Source organism: Rhinolophus sinicus, linkage group LG10, assembly GCF_036562045.2.
Source record: "Rhinolophus sinicus isolate RSC01 linkage group LG10, ASM3656204v1, whole genome shotgun sequence".
Classification (NCBI taxonomy): Eukaryota; Metazoa; Chordata; class Mammalia; order Chiroptera; family Rhinolophidae; genus Rhinolophus; species Rhinolophus sinicus.
In genome coordinates, this window is record NC_133759.1 from 50,389,089 (window position 1) to 50,407,606 (window position 18,518).

Consider the following 18,518-nt stretch of genomic DNA (forward strand, 5'->3'; position numbering starts at 1 on the left):
ATTTTCAAGGAGCTACATTGTATGCAGTTAGTAGAGTAGAGAAGATACACATAGAACATTGCCAATGAAAGGAGTCAAAGTAAACATTTTCCTTTGCATTCAGAAAGCTTTACAAGCGGAAGGTAACTATGTCCCCAAAGCCCTCACACAGTCCCTCAAACTGTAGTCTCCTGAAGCTACAATGAATATGGGGCTATCAGTGTGGTTCCCTGGTTTTTCCAGACTCACCTCTTTTTCAGTCAGTTCAGCTTGTAAAGCATTGACCTTCTCTTTCAGGTCTTTGTTCTCTTTTCGGAAGGATTCTATCTCTTCTAGTCTTTCCCGATCATCTCTCTCCCGCTGTTCTTTCAAACGCTCAATTATTCTTTCCTGTGAGGCAATTGTCAAAAAAGAAGAGGTGAGAACCCATCAGTGTGTGTGCCAAGACATGCTACGAAAATAAATGAGTCAAATGTGTGGTGGTGGAAGGAGAACTGACTCTGGGTGGGGAACACACAGTGGGATTTATAGATGATGTAACACAGAATTGTACACTTGAAATCTATATAATTTTACTAACCAATGTCACCCCAATAAAATATATACATAAATAATTTATGTATATAGAATTTATATATATATATATATATATATATATATATATATATATATATATGTATGTATAAAAAATGAAGTGAGGCAATAAATGTAAGAGTTCTCTACAGGAATCAACACACTCAAGATACTCAAAACTGGGTGTTTAAGAGAGGTATAACAGACCATCAATACAGCTTTCAGCTTGTTAATAAGAACTGGCATCACAGGGTTGCGAAGGACCTTAATGTTCAAAGCTCTGAGGCTGTTTTTGGTACCTAGACAATTTCAAGAGCAATTCCAGAAGAGGCAGGTTTGGGTGCCAAGACTCTAGACTCGCCCAAGCCTTGTACGGGCAAGAGGAAGAAGCAGAAGCAACCTCCTGGCTCAACCATCATTGCCTGGCTTTCCCATTTGACGTCAAAGGACTTTGCTTGGTTTTTGAAGAGACTTCTCTGACAAGAAAGGGGACAGAAGTGGGGCAGGACGCAGGCACTCCCAGACGTATGGCTGACTCACATTGAGAACTCGAAATAAAATAAAGAATCAGCTCATTGTATAAGTGATTCTCCAATGTGTCTAGAGATGTTTATTTACTTCCAGATGTTTTCAATGGCTTCTTGGCAATCAGGAGAGCCTCCAAAACATTGCTTAAATGTCAGCAAAGTTCACAAAGCGGCTTCCCTTTATTGAGGGCTTACTACATGTTAGGCACTGTGATGTGTGGGCCTCCTCACAGCTGTGAGGTCTCAACTACTGCCATTGGGAACAGTACAGAGCTGAGGCAACCCAGGCTCAGAGAGGCTGGCTGACTCATCCAAGATGACCCAGCTCATAAACAGAAGGCCCACCCTCATGTCCAGGGCTCTCTTAGTCTTAGCCAAGCCCATGAGACCCTATTGCCACCAACATATGCCTAAAGCTATTCAAGAAGATGTGAGGACCTGCCTGCCTTTCACTTTCATACTGAAATGAAAACAGTACTCTGGTAGACATGTTTCCAAAATGGTGGAACCTTACCGCGATCAAAATAAGAACATTGTTTTTTTTTTAAGGAAAATTTCATTTGGGAAAAGGGCGAGTTAGATTTATAAAATTTATTTCAAATCATTCAACACATATCTGAACTTCTTTTTGGATGGCAATATTAAAAAATATTGGTACAAGGACACGTAAGTATCCTGATATTGTATTTTATATTCTTCTAAGTACATAGAACAAGACAATGCCTGATACATAAGATAACTGTAAAATAATGCTTAATGCAGAGGGAAGTTATTTTGAACACTTAGTCTGTGATTTAAGTTCCCCCAGGGAAGCAACTGTTCTACTCCAATAACAATAATTTATATATTTAATGCTTTCAAGGAGAAAAAGTACCATTATTGTTTTGCAATTATTTAAAAATACTTTACAATGAGGTATATTATTACAACAGTGGGGGTGGAAACAGAACAAATGAGTCTATTAATTGCCTCTATGTATTCCTTCTTGATTCCAGTTACAGTCCTATTTTACTTTGTCTGTGACATTGGTGAGTGGATGATTCTATGATCTATAAAAGGAAATGGCCTCAGTATGTGATAAGTCTCTCAAGGACTTTTAACGATTTCAGCAACTGAGCCCTCGCAGCCTTTTGCCTACACTTACTGCAAAAGCTTTGCTACTGGTCACCCGGCTACCAGGCCCTCTCCATCTCATCGCTTCTACCACATGGCTGTTGGAGTGATATTTTTAAAGCTCCAAACTGACCGTGTCACCTCACTACTTGGAAACCTTCCCAGGAATCACTCTGGCCGGATCATGTGGCATTTATTCCCACTCAGCACCCTTTCGTGGTTTACTGCATGCCCATCCTCCCAGCCTAGCTTTTCAAAGGGCAGCACTCAAATCCAACGGGTGAGGCAAACTGTCTGGCACACAACAGGCAATTAAAAAGGCTGATCGAAAGAATAAGAACTCAAATTAGGGATGATCTTGTCTTCAAAGGAAGGGAAATAAAATTAATAGTATGTGTGTTAACATCCAGAAGGTGTCAGAGTCATTTGGAAAGTAGGTTGATTTGCTCTAAGCCCTTGTATTATTGACTGGGCATCGATGACAAAAAAAATCAGCAAGCAGTATAATATTTTTAAGTGTTATTGATGATTCAATACTCCAAAATATTTCTCCGTCAATCACAAAACTAATTTAACTGTCAGCCGCAGAGGGCCAGATGTCAAAAACATGTGTTAAAAAGCCCTAATATGCCATGATCTACTTGATTAACAACTAACTTGCAGAAATTCCAACAATGTGTTCTTGTTTTAGTCTTATTTGCATTGGCAAGTGTTCCCTGTGCACTCATCTGGCTCTGCACAGGTCTAATCTATTTGTGCTTTATCACTGGGTGGGAAGTGAATTGCAGTGGCCTCCAGCTCTGCTATCTGGCTTTCTCAACTGCTTATCTGCTATGTGGCTACAGCAAGGCTTGGGAGACCAGCTTTATAAATACTGTGGGTTCTATCTCTTGAGCTCCTGTGTGTCAATCCTAGAATTAAGCCACACTCAATCTTAATTTGCTAGTAGCATTGTTTTTTGCACACTTTGGATACTGGAATAAGTTCCTGGAAATTAAAAGGAGTAACACACTTCTCTGGAGTGTAATAATCTAAGTGGGATGGTGAATAGTGCCTAATGGGTTCTACTCATTGGCGAAAAGGACAGCAAATAATTAATATTCTTATGAATACATGGTTTTTAATTAATCACGTTATTTTTTGCACTATGTTTTGTTCCAGAGGATCTATTATATGTGGATAAAAATAGAACTTGTGAGGGCAAGGCCAATGAGGATATAGTAATGACAAAAGCACAAAGACCAGAACGTTTGAGTTTTCGTCCTGTTCTGTCCCACGTGAGCTTTGCGGCCTTTGGATAATCCAGGACAGGCAAAAAAGTCCCAGCCGAGGGCCGCCTTAGACAGCATGTAAGTGACTTCCTGGAGTGCTGGGTTGAGAAGCTCACTTGTGCCACGGTTGACAAACGACATGTGCCCAAGGCTCAGAAATGGAGAATGGTGGTGCACATGCCCCCAATGTGCATTTATGGGCAAGTCATTTCACCTCACTGAGCCCTTTTCCCGCCTTTACAATGAAAAAGTCTGGGTTTAGTGTTTCTCAAGTGCGGTCCTCCCCGGCATCAGAATCACTGGGCTTGTGAAAAACCGCAGGTTCCTGGAGCCACAGCAGAGCAACCAAATCAGAATCACGAGGAAATTGAACTCAGAAAACTGTACTTTGAGAAGCTCCCTACATGATAAGATTGTTTGGATGCCCAGAGAAGTTTGACACCCACTGGAAAAAATACTTAAGTCTACTCTTCTTTGTCCCATGGTAGACAACCTTGCCATTTCCTAGCCAATACTCTTGTCTGTGCTTGTCAAACACATTAGCATTGCGATGGTGGCAGCTTTTGAAAATTCCCTCTAAATAAATTGCTCTTTGCTTCTATTCTTTATTACCGTGAGAGGAAACAAAATGCAAATAGGGTTTGGAAAGTAACACCTCACAGTTCAACGCTGGCCCACAGAGCTACTTTGTTTGGCCTACGCATTGTGATTTTTAAAAATCTGAACTCGAATGTTTTGAGACAGGTCAAGGACTCTCCAGCTCACCACAGTTGCCACCAGTCCCTACTGCATCACCCCAAACCCACGTCCCTCCTCTGTGCTCACTGCCAGGCCTTCTCTTCTCAGGCAATTAAGTTCTTTACTCCTCATCTATGGTCCCATTCAGATTTCATGTGCCTGGGACTGCAGAGCAGCAAACTGAGCAGTTATCGGCAAGGTAGTTCCACATGAGAGTGGAACTTAGAGGTCAGCTATTTTAAACGTGCATTTTGACCATAAGGTACTGAGAGACACTGACAGAAGAGGCTTGCCCAACTTGATGCAATTATCAAGTAGTGGAGACAGTTTGAGGGGGCAGACTCCCACAGACCTCAGCTTTCCTCCCCAGTTATGCTCTTGGTCTCAAAGGAAGTGCTTAAATAAAGGGAGTAGTTTCAGATTTGGGAGTTCTTTGGGATTTAAACTAGAGTAAATCAAATCTTAATAGGGCCAGGGGAAAAAAAGAGATAAAACCCTGCCAAGAATCTACAACATGGAAAATTATATGGTATATGTTTACTTCTGTAAATTTGGAGAAAGAAATTAAGAGGTACAAATAGGCTGACATCCTCTCACTCAAAAACTGCAAAAGGGCTACATAATCATTAATAATTTTTGAACCAACATGTCCTCATTCAAATTTTACAAACAAAATTACTGTGGAGAGCTTTGGTAATACATTCTTGAAAACTGAAAAGAGATGAATATCTTTCCCCTAAAAATCATCATTTTTACTCTTATAAGTCTTCAAATAAAATATTTTATCTTACAACTTAATCCTAGAGTTATAATCGTATGTTTTAACAGGAACATGAAGACTACCTAGCCATACATAGACTATGACTTTTTTTGTTTTGTTTTGTTTCTCTATATTAAGCATACATCAGTGGTTCTCAGACTAGAGTGTACACTGAAATGACAAGGGGAGCTTGGTAAAGTGCAAATTCCCAGGCCCTACTCAAAGTTCTGACTCAGGAGGTGCAGATGGGGCCTAATTTAGATGATCAACAGCCACCTCCGGCTCATTCTGAAGCGTAAGTCCAAGAAGCCTTCCCTCAGGAACTCTGGTTTAGGGAACCTGGGGGCCATTTAATCTAATCCCTCCCATTCCACAAATGGGAAATTTGAGGCCCTGGGAGAGACAGCTACTTAACCCTGAAATCACATCTATTTTACTTATTGATTGTCTGTCTCTCCTTCATCTCCACTAGAACCTAAACTCCATGAGAGCCAGGACTCTTCCCTGTGGCATCTGCAGTGCCCACAGCCATACCCATCACACAGGGGGCACTCACTCAGTCAACACCCACCTCCACGCATGTATCATGCCAGACACCGGGGGAAGGTACGCTAACACGCACAAATAACACACAAACATGTGTCCATTGTCTGGGCTTGGAGCCTAGCAGAGGAGATCAATTATCACAGGAAAATGGATAAAAGCACAATTAAGATTGTAACATAAGCTCTGGGAGGTTCATGGTATTATGAGAACATAAAAGAGGATTTTACCTGGTAAGCTTCCCTGAGGAAATGATTAATAAAATAACAATAACAACACCTATAACTTATGATACCAATTGTTCTAAACACTTTTCATATACGAATGCAAATTCTCCAAATATAATCCACTGAGGGAAGAACTATTATTATCCCCTTTTACAAATGAAGAAACTGAAGAAGTGAAAGTTACTTGTCCAAAGTAGTAAATGTCAGACCTAGGATTTGAACCCAGGCAGTCTGGCTCCAATGTTCACATTCTTAACTACTGTGCAATATAGCTTCTCAGGAAACTGACCTCTCAGAAGAAGAGGAATTAAGTCTGCAGAAATTAAAGAACATACTAGACTCGGTAATAGCATGTGCCAAGGGTGTGAGGCAGGAGGGAACATGGTGCACTTGAAAATCTAGAAGACCAGTATGGCTAGAACACAGAGAATAAGGAAGAGGTGTGGGATGAGGCTGTGAAGGAAGGAAGGAACTAAGGGAAGGAGGGAGGCAGGGAGGCAGGGAGGGAGGGAGGGAGGGAGGGAGGGAAGGAGAGAGGGAGGGAGGAAAGAAAGGAGGGTGGAACGGAGGGACGGAGGGAGGGAGGGAGAGAGAAAGAGAGGGAGGAAGGAAGGAAGGAAGGAAGGAAAACCGAGGGAGGGAAGGATGGAGGGAGGGAGGGAAGGGAGGAGAATAAGAGGGAGAAAGGGAAAAGGAGGGAAGGTAGGAGGGAAGGAGGAGTAAGGCAGAGAGAGAGGTGGCTGGTCAGGTAAGAGCCAGATCAGATGAAGGGATGGACCCTATGAGCCAGGTTAAGGATTCCACTTTTCATCATCCTAAGAACAGTGACAACTGAAGGTGTTTAAGCAGGGTCAGGATGACGTGACAGATCAGGTCTGCATTTCCACAAGGCAAGCTTGGCCTCAGGGTGCCCAGTCTACTGACAAGGGTTGTGGGGGTGGGAGGACCAGCCGGGATGGGGGTTGCACGCATGTTGAAATGCATTTGCATGATGTCCTCCCAACTGTTTTCCCATCAATCTGATGCCCCACTTTACAGTGCAAGCTCACCTTCTCTGACAAAGCTTCCTCAAGCGTCGCCAGGGCAGTGTCTGTATTACTGGAATCTGTCTGCAAGGACTTCACTCTGTCTTTCAGGTTGGTCAGTTGCTTGTCTTTATCCCTAAGTTGTTCTTGCAAGTTTTCAATCTGAAAATAAAGATCACCATATTTAATGCATATTTCATTACATAGCCAGGGCCAAGAGTGCTGAAGGGGACTTGTTTCAAAAAAAAAAGACTTGAGATTATGGAAATTGTTAGTACTACGAGCTTATATTTTGACTTAGAATTAACGCTGTTTTCATGAGGCCTTCCTTCTTCCATGTAATTCAAATTTGTATTTCAATTGGTGATACAAATGAGCAGCATATCTCCCTCCACACAAATGCAAGCCCTTCGGACACATAAGCACTATTATTTCTATCCCTTTAACTAGCCCTTTAAGTCTCAAACCCATAGACCATATCATGGTGCAATGAATCAGAGAAACACATATGCAGAATTTATTCACTCAATGAACAGAATGGGTGCCCATTCTGCACCAAGCACCATATCAGTCTTACGGCAGAACCTATGTAATCATTCACTCACTCCTTGATTCAGTATTCAACTTTGTGATGTGCCAAATGTTGTCAAGTGGCTGTTTCAAAGTAACCACATGAAAAGCCAAGTAGGTTATCACCAGTAGACTGTTAATGGGAAGAACTTGTGATATAAATCAAATGTAACAAGTACTAAACACTCCATTTGGCAACTCAGTCATGTGCTGGCAACCTACCAGCCACTTTTATCCACTATCTGCAGCCTGAAATAAACATGCTACACAGCCGATTCTAACGCCTGCCCCAGAGCAGCAGCAGCCAGGACCTGCTGGTGGGCACTGCGGACTCTATCATTCATGTTTTTATTCTCTGCTTTCAAACCATATATTTCTTATCTAAGGATTAAAAGAAAGCTCCACTGTACAAACAATTTATTCGTATTAAGGGTTTTAAAATGACAAGGAAAAATAGCAGTACAACTCTAAGATAAGTCCATTCAAAATATTTGTATTCTGTATCCAGGCTTTCTCAGGAAGTCATTCCAAATTCACGTTTCACAATGTGTGACTCAAACAAATTTTTGGACGACTTGATTCATTTCGTATGAATCTGGAATGGCAATACCAATAATGACAGTAGTAGCAGCCATAATGAGAAGGAGAAGAGGGTGACAGCAGAGGTGGCAGCAGCAGCAGCAGCATCACAATGGCTCTGAATACAAAGCCAATGACGCCGCTGACCCTCAATCTGCAGGACATGGGACTTGGCTAATTTTTCCAATGGTTACAATGGATGTGAGTGAACAGAGATAGACTTTTCTCCTTTCTTAGTTCCTTCCTTCCTCCCTCCTTCCATTCCTTCTTTCATTCTGTTTTTGTTTTTTTTTTTTTTTTTTTTCTTGTCAACGTATCTTTTTCATAAGACATGTTTTCTGCCTTGAGACATACATCCTGAAAACTCAGGTTATAGGTCAAATAACCTTCTCTTTCATCTAAATGCAATGCGTTTGTACCCAACCACCACTGTGAGAATACACTGTCCCTCCATGGAAAATACAAGAACTCAAAAGACATAACCATCTGCAGTCTGACAAAGGCTTCCTCCATTCCAGACAAGTGTTCAGACAGTCACACAACACCGTAAGCAAACATATGCGTGAGCAAGAACACAGATGGTTATACGGCAGAATGACAGTCCTTATATAGAAGAAGCCAGCATCTGAGGGAACTGACTCTTCACACAGTGTGTTATGGTTTTGAGTGCACCCATACCCACAGATGTTTGTGTACACATATATGCGCAAATCCATGGTGCTTCGAAGCAAACTGATCAGACACAGCTTGCAGCTTGGAAGACAGTGCCCTAGACAGGGAAGAGGGGACTTTCAGGGCCTCAGCCCTGGGGCAGCAGTAGGCACAGCTTTTAAGGAACTTTAGGCACTGGAAATAGAGGCTAAAGAAGTTTGGCTATGAGCCTGTGTGAGAACAGCCCTCCCCAAACAACAGGGAAGACTAAGGAGGTGGAGGGTTAGAGGTCTTACCAGCATACAGGTAGGAGCTATGAGCTGAAGAAATGTGGGCTGGTGAGACCGATAGACATATGAGTTACATACCTGTTTATCTCGTATCTAAGAACCCAGCAGCAGAAGCGATGCTATGTCAGGCAAGACTGATTAACAGATCTGGAATTGCAGGCACATTTATAGAACAAAGGATGCACCACTTTAAAAAATTTTACACAAAGATCTCCAACAATGATTCTTAATAGAGAAACACAAGGTGCAGAGCAGTGTGGGGAATACAGACTCTTGTGTAAATAAAAACTAAATCTATAAGGAGATACATACTCATATATGTAGCTACTGAAATAAAAAAAGTTCTGGAAAAAATATAAATAATTTTTACAGTGTTTAGTTTTGGGGAAAAGGATCAAGGGTGCAGAAGGGAGAGGGGAGCTTCCATTTTTCATTTTTATACATTTCTGAGGTTTTCAACTTCAATTTTCTAACCATGTGGGTTTTATTAATTTTTAATGCCAACCAGGATTATCTGACTGACGAGATTATGAGTCGTTTTTGTTTTATATTTGTACATAAAAATAATAAATATTATACACATAAGTAAATAATAAGTAACATAAATGCCTACTTAACATTAATTGTCCAAGTTACTAACAATTACAGATTGTTGGTACATTTAAATCATTATGCAAATATTCAAAATCATGTTTGCACACAGTTGCCACTAAATGGAAATAGTAGAATGTAGAGGAAGAAAAAGCAGAATGTCAAATAATATTTAAAATATTCTTACACAGAAAACATACATAAAAGGAATTCACTAAAATGTTATTTTTTGGCAATGGTGTGACTAACGACGTTACTTTGCTTCTTTTTACTTTCCTGTGCCTGCCAACTTATTTTCCTTGAACATCATGAACAGTAGTCTGGGGAACCAGAGTCAGGGAACATAGCCCAGAATGATGTCCCAAGTTTCGAAGCAAGTGCGAGTGCAGACACTGTTGCCCAGCTAGGGAATACCAGACTCTGAGGCTTACAGCACAAGCCCATCTATAACTGACCACTGGACACCACCACCAGCCCTGCGGGTGTGCAGCCCCACGCCCTGGACCTTGTGGTCACTGCATCAGAGTGCCCCTCACATTCCCAACATCCCATTGACGCTGGGGAAGATACATCTAAGGAGCAAAATTAAGGCAAAGCACACAGCCCAACTGCAAAGGAAGCTGAGAAACCAAGTGTTGACATTTTCACCTTCCAGCAGGAGAGGTCCTTCAGAAACTCAGAAGAAAGTTCAGAGCATGGGTAACCACAAAAAGGACCCATATCTACAATACCTAGGGAGAGCCCTGGTGTTTTCTCCTGAACCGGCAAACTACACCATCCTGGAGCAATTATTCTGAACTTCCTCTTTTTCAAGTTCCTACAGGGCTAAAAATCTAAGGTTTAATTCGGACACTTGCCCAAATGTGGTTCATGAAACACTTTGGTACCAGTCTATGATAAGAAAACTACAGACATGAAGAGTCTGTATATCACCCAGTGATATCATTTAAGAACATGACTGAGGGACTTCCCACCTTGAGAAGTACATAGACAAGTTGAGATGCTTTTGAACTCATGTGTCACATGTGGCCAGAACCACACAGTGTTTATACACAGTAGGATCACATGTTGTTACGTGAGAGATTAGAACTTTGAAAAAGAAATAGGTTGCTTGGGAAGCACAAATGTATAGGCCTGCTAATCTCTCAATGCTTTTTTTTTTCAATTGTGGTAAAATACACATTACATAAACTTTACCATCTTAATCATTTTTAAATGTACTGTTGGGTGGTATTAAATACCTTCATGTTGTGCAACCATCACCACCATCCATTTCCAGTGTCACATTTAGTTCTACCTTGCTTCCCCGAAAATGAGACCTGGCCGGACAACCAGCTCTAATGCGTCTTTTGGAGCAAAAATTAATATAAGACCCAGTATTATATGTTATGTTGTGTTGTGTTGTGTTGTGTTGTGTTGTGTTGTGTTATGTTATGTTATGTTATGTTATGTTATGTTATGTTATGTTATGTTATGTTATGTTATGTTATGTTATATTATATTAAAGACCAGGTCTTATAGTAAAATAAGACTGGGTCTTATATTAAATTTTGCTCCAAAAGACACATTAGAGCTGATGGTCCAGCTACGTCTTATTTTTGGGGAAACACGGTATGCAATCGTGTCACACATGTAGATTCAAGTGACCACTGAAGTCAAGATACAGAACAATTCCATCACTACAAAGATCACCCTGTGTCGCCCTTTTATGACTGCACCCACTTATCTCCTGACTCTGCCCCTGTCCCTAACCACTGGCAACCATAAATCTATTCTCCATTTCTGTATTTTTATCATTCAAACATTACATAAGTACAGTCCTACAGTATATAACCTTTGGGGTTGACTTTTTTCACTCATTATGATTCTCTGGAGATCCATCCAAGTTGTACTGTTTACCCATCATTTGTTCCTTTTTATTGCTAAGTACTATTCCATGATATGGATATACCAGCTTATTTAACCATTCATCTGTTAAAGATTTTTGGGTTGTTTCCAGTTTTTAGCTATTACAAGTAGGCTATTATGAACATTCATGTACAAGTTTTTTCTTATGAACATGTCTTCATTTCTCGGGGATAAGTGCTGCCGGAGTACAGGTGTCAAGGCTTATGGAATTTGAGCAATTTTAATTGTGTAAGAAACTGCCAAACCATATTCCAGACTGACTGTACCATTTTACATTCCCATCTATAATGTATGAATGATCTGGTTTCCTTACATTCCCACCAACTTTGGTGTTGTCACTATTTTTCATTTTAGTGATTCTGACAGGTGTATAGTGACATCTCATTGTAGTTTTATTTTGCATTTCCCTAATGGTTAATCATTTTGTGCATCTTTTCATATTCTCATTTGCCAACTGCACATCTTTTTCAGTAAATATCTGTTAATGACTTTTGCCATTTTTCTAATTGTATTACTTTATTTTTATTTTACTGTTGACTTTTGACAGTTCCTTATATATTTCAGATACCTTGTCAGATCTATGACTTACAATTATTTTTTATTATTATTTTCCAGTCTGTAGCTTATCTTTTCATCCTTTAACAGGACTCTATCACAGCACAGAAAGTCCAACATATCATTCTTTCCTTTTATGAATCATTCTTTCCTTCTATGAACTTGTTATCAACTCCAAGATTCTGAACATTTTGTCCTATAGTTTTTCTAACAAATTTATAGTTATCTGTTTTACACTCTTAACACTTAAAACAGATAACTATAAGTCCATGATCTACTTTGAGTTAATTCTCATAAAATGTGAGGTTTATTTAGGCAGATGTTCATTTTTATTGCTATAGATGTCCAACTGATTCAGTACCATCTATTAAAAAGGCTATCCTTCCTCCATTGAAATGTTTTTGCACCTTTGTAAAATACCAGTTAGGCATATTTGTGTGAGTGTATTTCTGGATTCTCTATTTTGTTCTATGTTTCTGTCTCTCCAATAATACACATGGTCTTGATTATGGTACATATATAGTAAGAGTTAATACGAGAGGAGTGATACAGCTCGTGTTATTGTTTCTCTTTTTTTTTCCAAGATTGTTTTAGTTAGTTGAGGGCTTGTACCTTTCCATAAAAATTTTATAAGTTTGTCTATGTCAATTAAAAAACCCTTCGTGAAGTTTTGATAGGTATTTCATTAAACCTAGTGAATTTTTGAAGAATTGACACCTTTACTATGTTTGAGTCTTCCAAACCATGAATACAGTACATATCTCAATTTGCTTTGGTCTTTTCTGATTTCTTTCATTAACATTTTGTATATCTCTGCATAGACATCCTGTACATGTTTTGGTAAGTTCATATCTAAATATTTCATTTTCTTTGGAGTTATTAGAAGTGGTATTGCTTTTTAAATTTTACCCTCTACATATTCATTGTTAGTATAAGAAATATAATTAATTTTTGTGGGTTGATCCTGTATCTTGAGACTTTACTGAATTTATTTATTAGTTCTATAAGGTTTTTTGTTTTGTTTTGTTTTGTTTTTTTACTGATACCTTAAGATTTTCTATGTAGACTATCACGTCATCTTCAAAAAAGGAGAGAACTTTGGAGTACTATGTTACGTAAAAGTAATAACAGTCTTGTCTTTGTCCTGAATTTAAAGGAAACATTTAGTTTTAATGATGAAAGACAGATGTTAACTATATGTTGTTTTTTTGTAGCTATTCTTTATCAATTTGAAGAAGTCCCTCTCTATTCCTAACTTGCTAAAAGTTTTTATCATGAATGGGTGTCAAATTCTATAAAATGATTTTTCTATGTTAATTAATTTTTTTTTCTTTAGCCTGTTCATGATTGATTACAATGATTGATTTTTGAATGTTGAACCAGTCTTGAATACCTGTAATAAATCCCACTTGGTCATAATATATTTTTCTTTTTATAAATGTTTGCATTGCATTTTGTAACATTTTGTGGAGGGTTTTTGTATTTAAGTTCATGGGATATAGTGGTCGATAGTTTTATAACTTATGAAGTGGTCACCCCAATAAATCTAGTACCCACCTGACACCATGCATGGTTATTACAATATTATTGACTATATTCCTTATGCTGTACCCAGCAGCATGACTACTTTGTAACAACCAGTTTGAACTTCTTAATCCCTTGCCTTTTTCTCCCACCTCCCCAACTCTTTCCTCATCTGGCAACCATCAAAATGTTCTCTATATCTGCGAGCTTGTTTCTTTTGTTTCTTTGTTTTGTTTGTTTATTTTTTTTCTTTAGATTCCACATATCAGCAAAATCACATTGCATCTATCTTTCTCTGACACTCCACTCAGCACAATACCCTCCAGTTCTATCCATGCTGCCACACAAGAACCCATTTCCTTCCCTAGCCGAGCAATATTCCATTGTATATATGTACCACCTCCTCTTTATCCATTCATCCATTGATGGACACCCAGGCTGCCTCCACATCTTGACCATTGTAAACAATACTTCAATGAACATATGGATGCATACGTCCCCTTGAAGTAGCACTTTGGGTTCCTTCAGATAAATACCCAGAAGTGAGATTACTGGGTCCTTTTTTGTTTCTTGTCATAGCTTTTGTTTTAAAGTCTATTTCGCCTGGTATAAGTATTATTATCCCAGCTTTTTATTCCCCTTCATTTCTATATTCATGAAATATCTTTTTCCATCCCATTATTTCCAGTCTCTCTTTCAACCTGAAGTGAGTCTCTTGTAGGCAGCATATGTAAGGGGCTTGTTTTCTTATCCATTCACCCACCCTATCTTTTGACTGGAGCATGTCACCCATTTATATTTAAAGTAATTATTGACAGATATGTTGTTATTGCATTTTATTATTTATATTTTTTATTGTTTATTTTTGTCTTAAAGAAGTCCCTCTAAGACTCCTTGTAATATTGGTTTGGTGGTGATGAACTCCTTTAGCTTTTTCTTGTCTGGGAAGCTCTTTATCTGTCCCTCAATTCTGATAGCTTCGCTGGGTAGAGAAAGCCTGCAAAGTTCCTTTTGAGAAATCAGCTGACAGTCTAATAGGAGCAACCTTGTAGGTAACTAACTGCTTTTCTTTTGCTGCTTTTAAGATTCTTTCTTTGTCTTTCATCTCTGGCATTTTAATTATGATGTGTCTTGGTGTGGGCCTCTTGGTGTGGGTTCGTCTTGTTTGGGACTCTCTGCACTTCCTGGGCTTGTATGTTTAGTTCCTTCGTCAGGTTAGGAATGTTTTCTGTTATTATTTCTTCAAATAGGTTTTAAATACTTTGCTCTTGCTCTTCTCCTTCTGGTACCCCTAAGATGCAAATGTTGGTATGTTTGACGTTGTCCCAGAGGCCCCTTAAAGTGTCCTCATTTTTTTTATTTTTGCTGTACTGTTTGGATGTTTTCTGCTACCTTATCTTCTAAACCACTGAATCCTCTGCTTCATCTAATCTACTGTTGATTCCCTCTAGTGAATTCTTCATTTCAGTTATTGTATTCTTTATTTCTGTCTGGTTCTTTTTCATGTTTTCTATCTCCATTTTTATGTTTCCTGTCTCTTTGTTGAAGTTCTCACTGAGATCACTGAGCATCCTTATAACCAGTTTTTTGAACTCTGCATCTGGTAGATTCCCTGTCTCCATTTTTAGTTCTTTTTCTGAAGCTTTGTTCTGTTCTTTCATTTGGGACATGTTTGTCTCCCCATTTGGGCTGCCTCCCTGTGTTAGTTTCTATATATTAGGTAGGGCTGCTATGTCTCCTGGTCTTAATAGAGTGGCCTTATGTAGTAGGTGTCCTGTGTGGCCCAATGATGCAGTCTCCCTGGTCACCTGAGCCAGGTGCTCCAGGTATGTCCCTTGTGTGGGTTGTGTGTGCACTCCTGCTGTAGTTGAGCCTTGGTTCCTGTTTGCATGTCAGTTGGAGGGATTGACCCTCAGGCTGATTTGTTGTGAGGACTGGCTGTGACTACAGTGGAGGAGCTGTGGTGCAAGGGCTGACCCTATGGAGCAGGATTCACTTTAGTCAGGCTCTGCTGCCTGCTCAGTCTGCCCTTTCTGTGTGTTGCTGTGGAGGTGGTTGGGTGGTGCTGTTGTAATTTGGCACTGGCCATAGGGTGTGTTGGTTTGGGGGCCTCTTGAGAGGGGCACTCTTGCAGGCCAAGGTCAACCGCGGCTTCTGCCCTGCCTAGGGCCACTTGGTGTGAGCTACAAGGTGATTTGCAGATGGTTACCACCTGTGCTGATCTTGGAGGTGCATGGGAGAGGCAAAGCTGTGAACTGAGACTGGCTACCACTAGTGCCAGGCTTGGGGCTGCACAGCAAGAGATGCATGCAGCTTGTTTGGGTTTTGTAACCTTTGAGAGATTTTAGGAAAGTCCACAGCATGAGCTAAGACAGGCCATTTGTATAGAAAAGCCACTGGAAGCAGCTTGGGTGGGCCTGAAAGTTGGATGGGGTGCAGTCTCAGGGGATTACCACTGCAAGGCGAATGGCGTTAGCTAGGTTGATGGAGACTCAGATATGGCACCTGCCTGGGTAGGGGGAGGGTTCAACAAGGACCTTTGTTACTTATGCCAGCACTTCTGTCTGGGAGAAGGTTGCCCCTCCAGCCCTCACCCTGCAGCCAGGAACTATATGTCCCTGGTGCCTTTCGAGCTGCTGCCCCAGTACTGGAGCTCAGAGTGAGTGAGTCTGTCAGAGACTAAATCCATGCGTGGGCCCTTTAAGGGGGATGTCTGTGACTCCAGCAGCCCTCTGTCTCACTCAGCCACAATCTCTGCTGGTTTTCACATTCAGAAGTTATTTGGACTTCTCTCCCTGGCACTGGAACCCTGGTCTGGGGAGCCTAGGCCTGGGGAGGCTAGGACCCCTCACTCCTCGGAGGGTACTTCCACAGCTGATTTTTAACCACCACACGTGGGTGTGGGACCAGCCTGTTCTGTGTCTCTTCCCCTCCTAGCAATTTGGAGGTGTCTTGTTCTGTATGTCCTTAATTGTAGGACTTACTTCAGTTCAGGTAGACTTCAGGTAATTATCAATAATGGTTGTTCTGTAGTTTAGTAGTTCTAATTTTGATGTAGTTGTGGGAGGAGGTGAGCACCGTGTTTACCTACTCTGCCATCTTGACCAGAAGCCAAGGTAAGAACTTCGATTATTTATTGTGATCTTTCCTCTTTTCTAATGTAAACATCTAATGTTTTAAATTTCACTCTGCATCCCACAAATTTGATACATTGTATTTTCACTTTCATTCAGCTATTTATATATGTATATATTTATATATCTTGCATTTTGCTCTATATAATGAGCTCCTGTGTATAATGCATATCCACATTTTTGGCCCAAACTTTCATGGAAAAAATCTTTTGTTTTAATTTTTTTAATTCAAATTTTTATTTCTTTACATTTAGGTACTTGTTTTTGTATTATAAAGGAATTTTAGCGTTTATTTTTTAACATATTATGGTATAAGAAAGCGTATATAACAAATAATTACAAAACACAAGAACAGATACAAGGTACAAGAAATTTTATGTACAGGTAAAAAATTTAAGATATTCAATGCATCGTAGAAGGCCAAGAATTCTTTGTCGTTGCAAGTTCATCGTAAGTTCAACAAAACTGATTATTGTATTCCAAAGTATTATTTTGCATATGGATATCATTAGTGATTTCTAGAGTTACACTTTTAACTCATAAATAAATAAAAGAATTAAAAACACTTATATAGATATGGAATTAGTACTACCCATATATAACGGGCATCCTTATTTTTCCCTCACACGTTTGGGCAAAAAAAGTGGGCATTATACACAGCAAAATACGGAGTGTGTGTGTGTGTGTGTGTGTGTGTGTGTGTGTGTGTGTGTGTGTGTAGTTCCTTTGAGACCTCATATTAAAACCATGAATTGTTATTTATTTAGCATCTTTGAACCATGGATTATTTGTAGATTCTTTTGTCTTTGTATTATTGATTTCTAGTTTGATTCCATTATGGTCTTAGAACTTACTCTGTGAATTCAATTCTTTTAAATATGTTGAGGCTTGTTTTACATCCTAGAGTATGATCTATCTTGGTCAATGTTACATGTGCACTTGAAAAGAATGTATAGTCTGCAATTGTTAGGTGGAGTGTTCTATAAATGTCAATTCACTTTTGTTAGTTGATAGAGTTGTTCAGTTCTTCTCTATCTTTGCTAGTTTTCTGTATTGATTTCTATCAGTTAGTAATAGTGTGGTGTTGAAATCTCTAACTATTATATATCTGCGAGTTTGGCTATTTCTCCTTTCAGTTCGGTTAGTTTTTATTTTATATATTTTGAAGCTCTTTTGTTTGGTGCATACACATTTAGGATTGCTATGTCTTCCTGATGGATTGCTTCTTTTATTATTACCTATCGTCCTTAGTAATTTTCTTTGCTCTGGTTAACTTCACCTGATATTAATATGGTCATTCCTCTTTCAAATTAATGTAAACATGAGCTATTCTTTTATTATTTTACTTTTAACCTATGTCATTGGCTTGAAGTAAACTTCTTATAGACCTCATATAGTTGTGGCACATGTTTTTGTTTGTTTGTTTTTTTATCCAGTGTGACAATGTCTGTATTTTAATTGATATGTTTTGACCATTGATAGGTTAGGGCTTAAATCTGCTATTTTATTATTACTTTTTTGTTGTTTATTTTCCCTTGCTCCTTCCTCCATTTCTCTTTTATTACATTCCTGAGGGTTACGTGGAATATTTTTAGGATTCTGCCTTCATTTACTTATACTATCTTTGAGTATACAGTTTTGCATACTTTCTTAGCAATTGCTGTATGTGGTACAATGTATTATACATATGCAACATGCCACAACCTAGTGATATGTTTTACCACTCCAAATAAAGTATTGAAATTATACATTTTTATGTCCTTTTACCTTCCCCACTTTTTAAATACAATTGCTCATTATTTCTTCTACATAAACTGAGTAAAATACATATTGTTATGATGTTTGCTTCAACCATCAAATACGATTTTTAAGACTTACTGGAAGAAGGATAGACTATTATTATTTCCACTGTTCTTCCTTCTTTTCTAAAGTCTTAATCCTTCTTACGTTATGATTTCCT

The 18,518-nt window shown here is 39.2% G+C and overlaps 1 protein-coding gene across 16 annotated transcripts in view; it reads right to left on the reverse strand.

Annotated features, from left to right (window-relative positions):
• The window catches only part of ERC2 (ELKS/RAB6-interacting/CAST family member 2), a 918,423-nt gene that overhangs the window by 492,946 nt on the left and 406,959 nt on the right, over nucleotides 1-18,518 (reverse strand). For all 16 annotated transcript variants that reach the window (XR_012489712.1, XR_012489713.1, XM_074313131.1 and 13 more), the window contains 2 exons: nucleotides 6,781-6,918; nucleotides 229-369 (listed from right to left, as the gene is read on the reverse strand). Coding sequence is in view for 14 of the 16 variants with exons in the window: in XM_074313131.1 (XP_074169232.1) it covers nucleotides 229-369; nucleotides 6,781-6,918 (279 nt within the window). In the remaining 2 variants the exon portion in view is untranslated. The remainder of the gene's footprint in view (nucleotides 1-228; nucleotides 370-6,780; nucleotides 6,919-18,518) is intronic.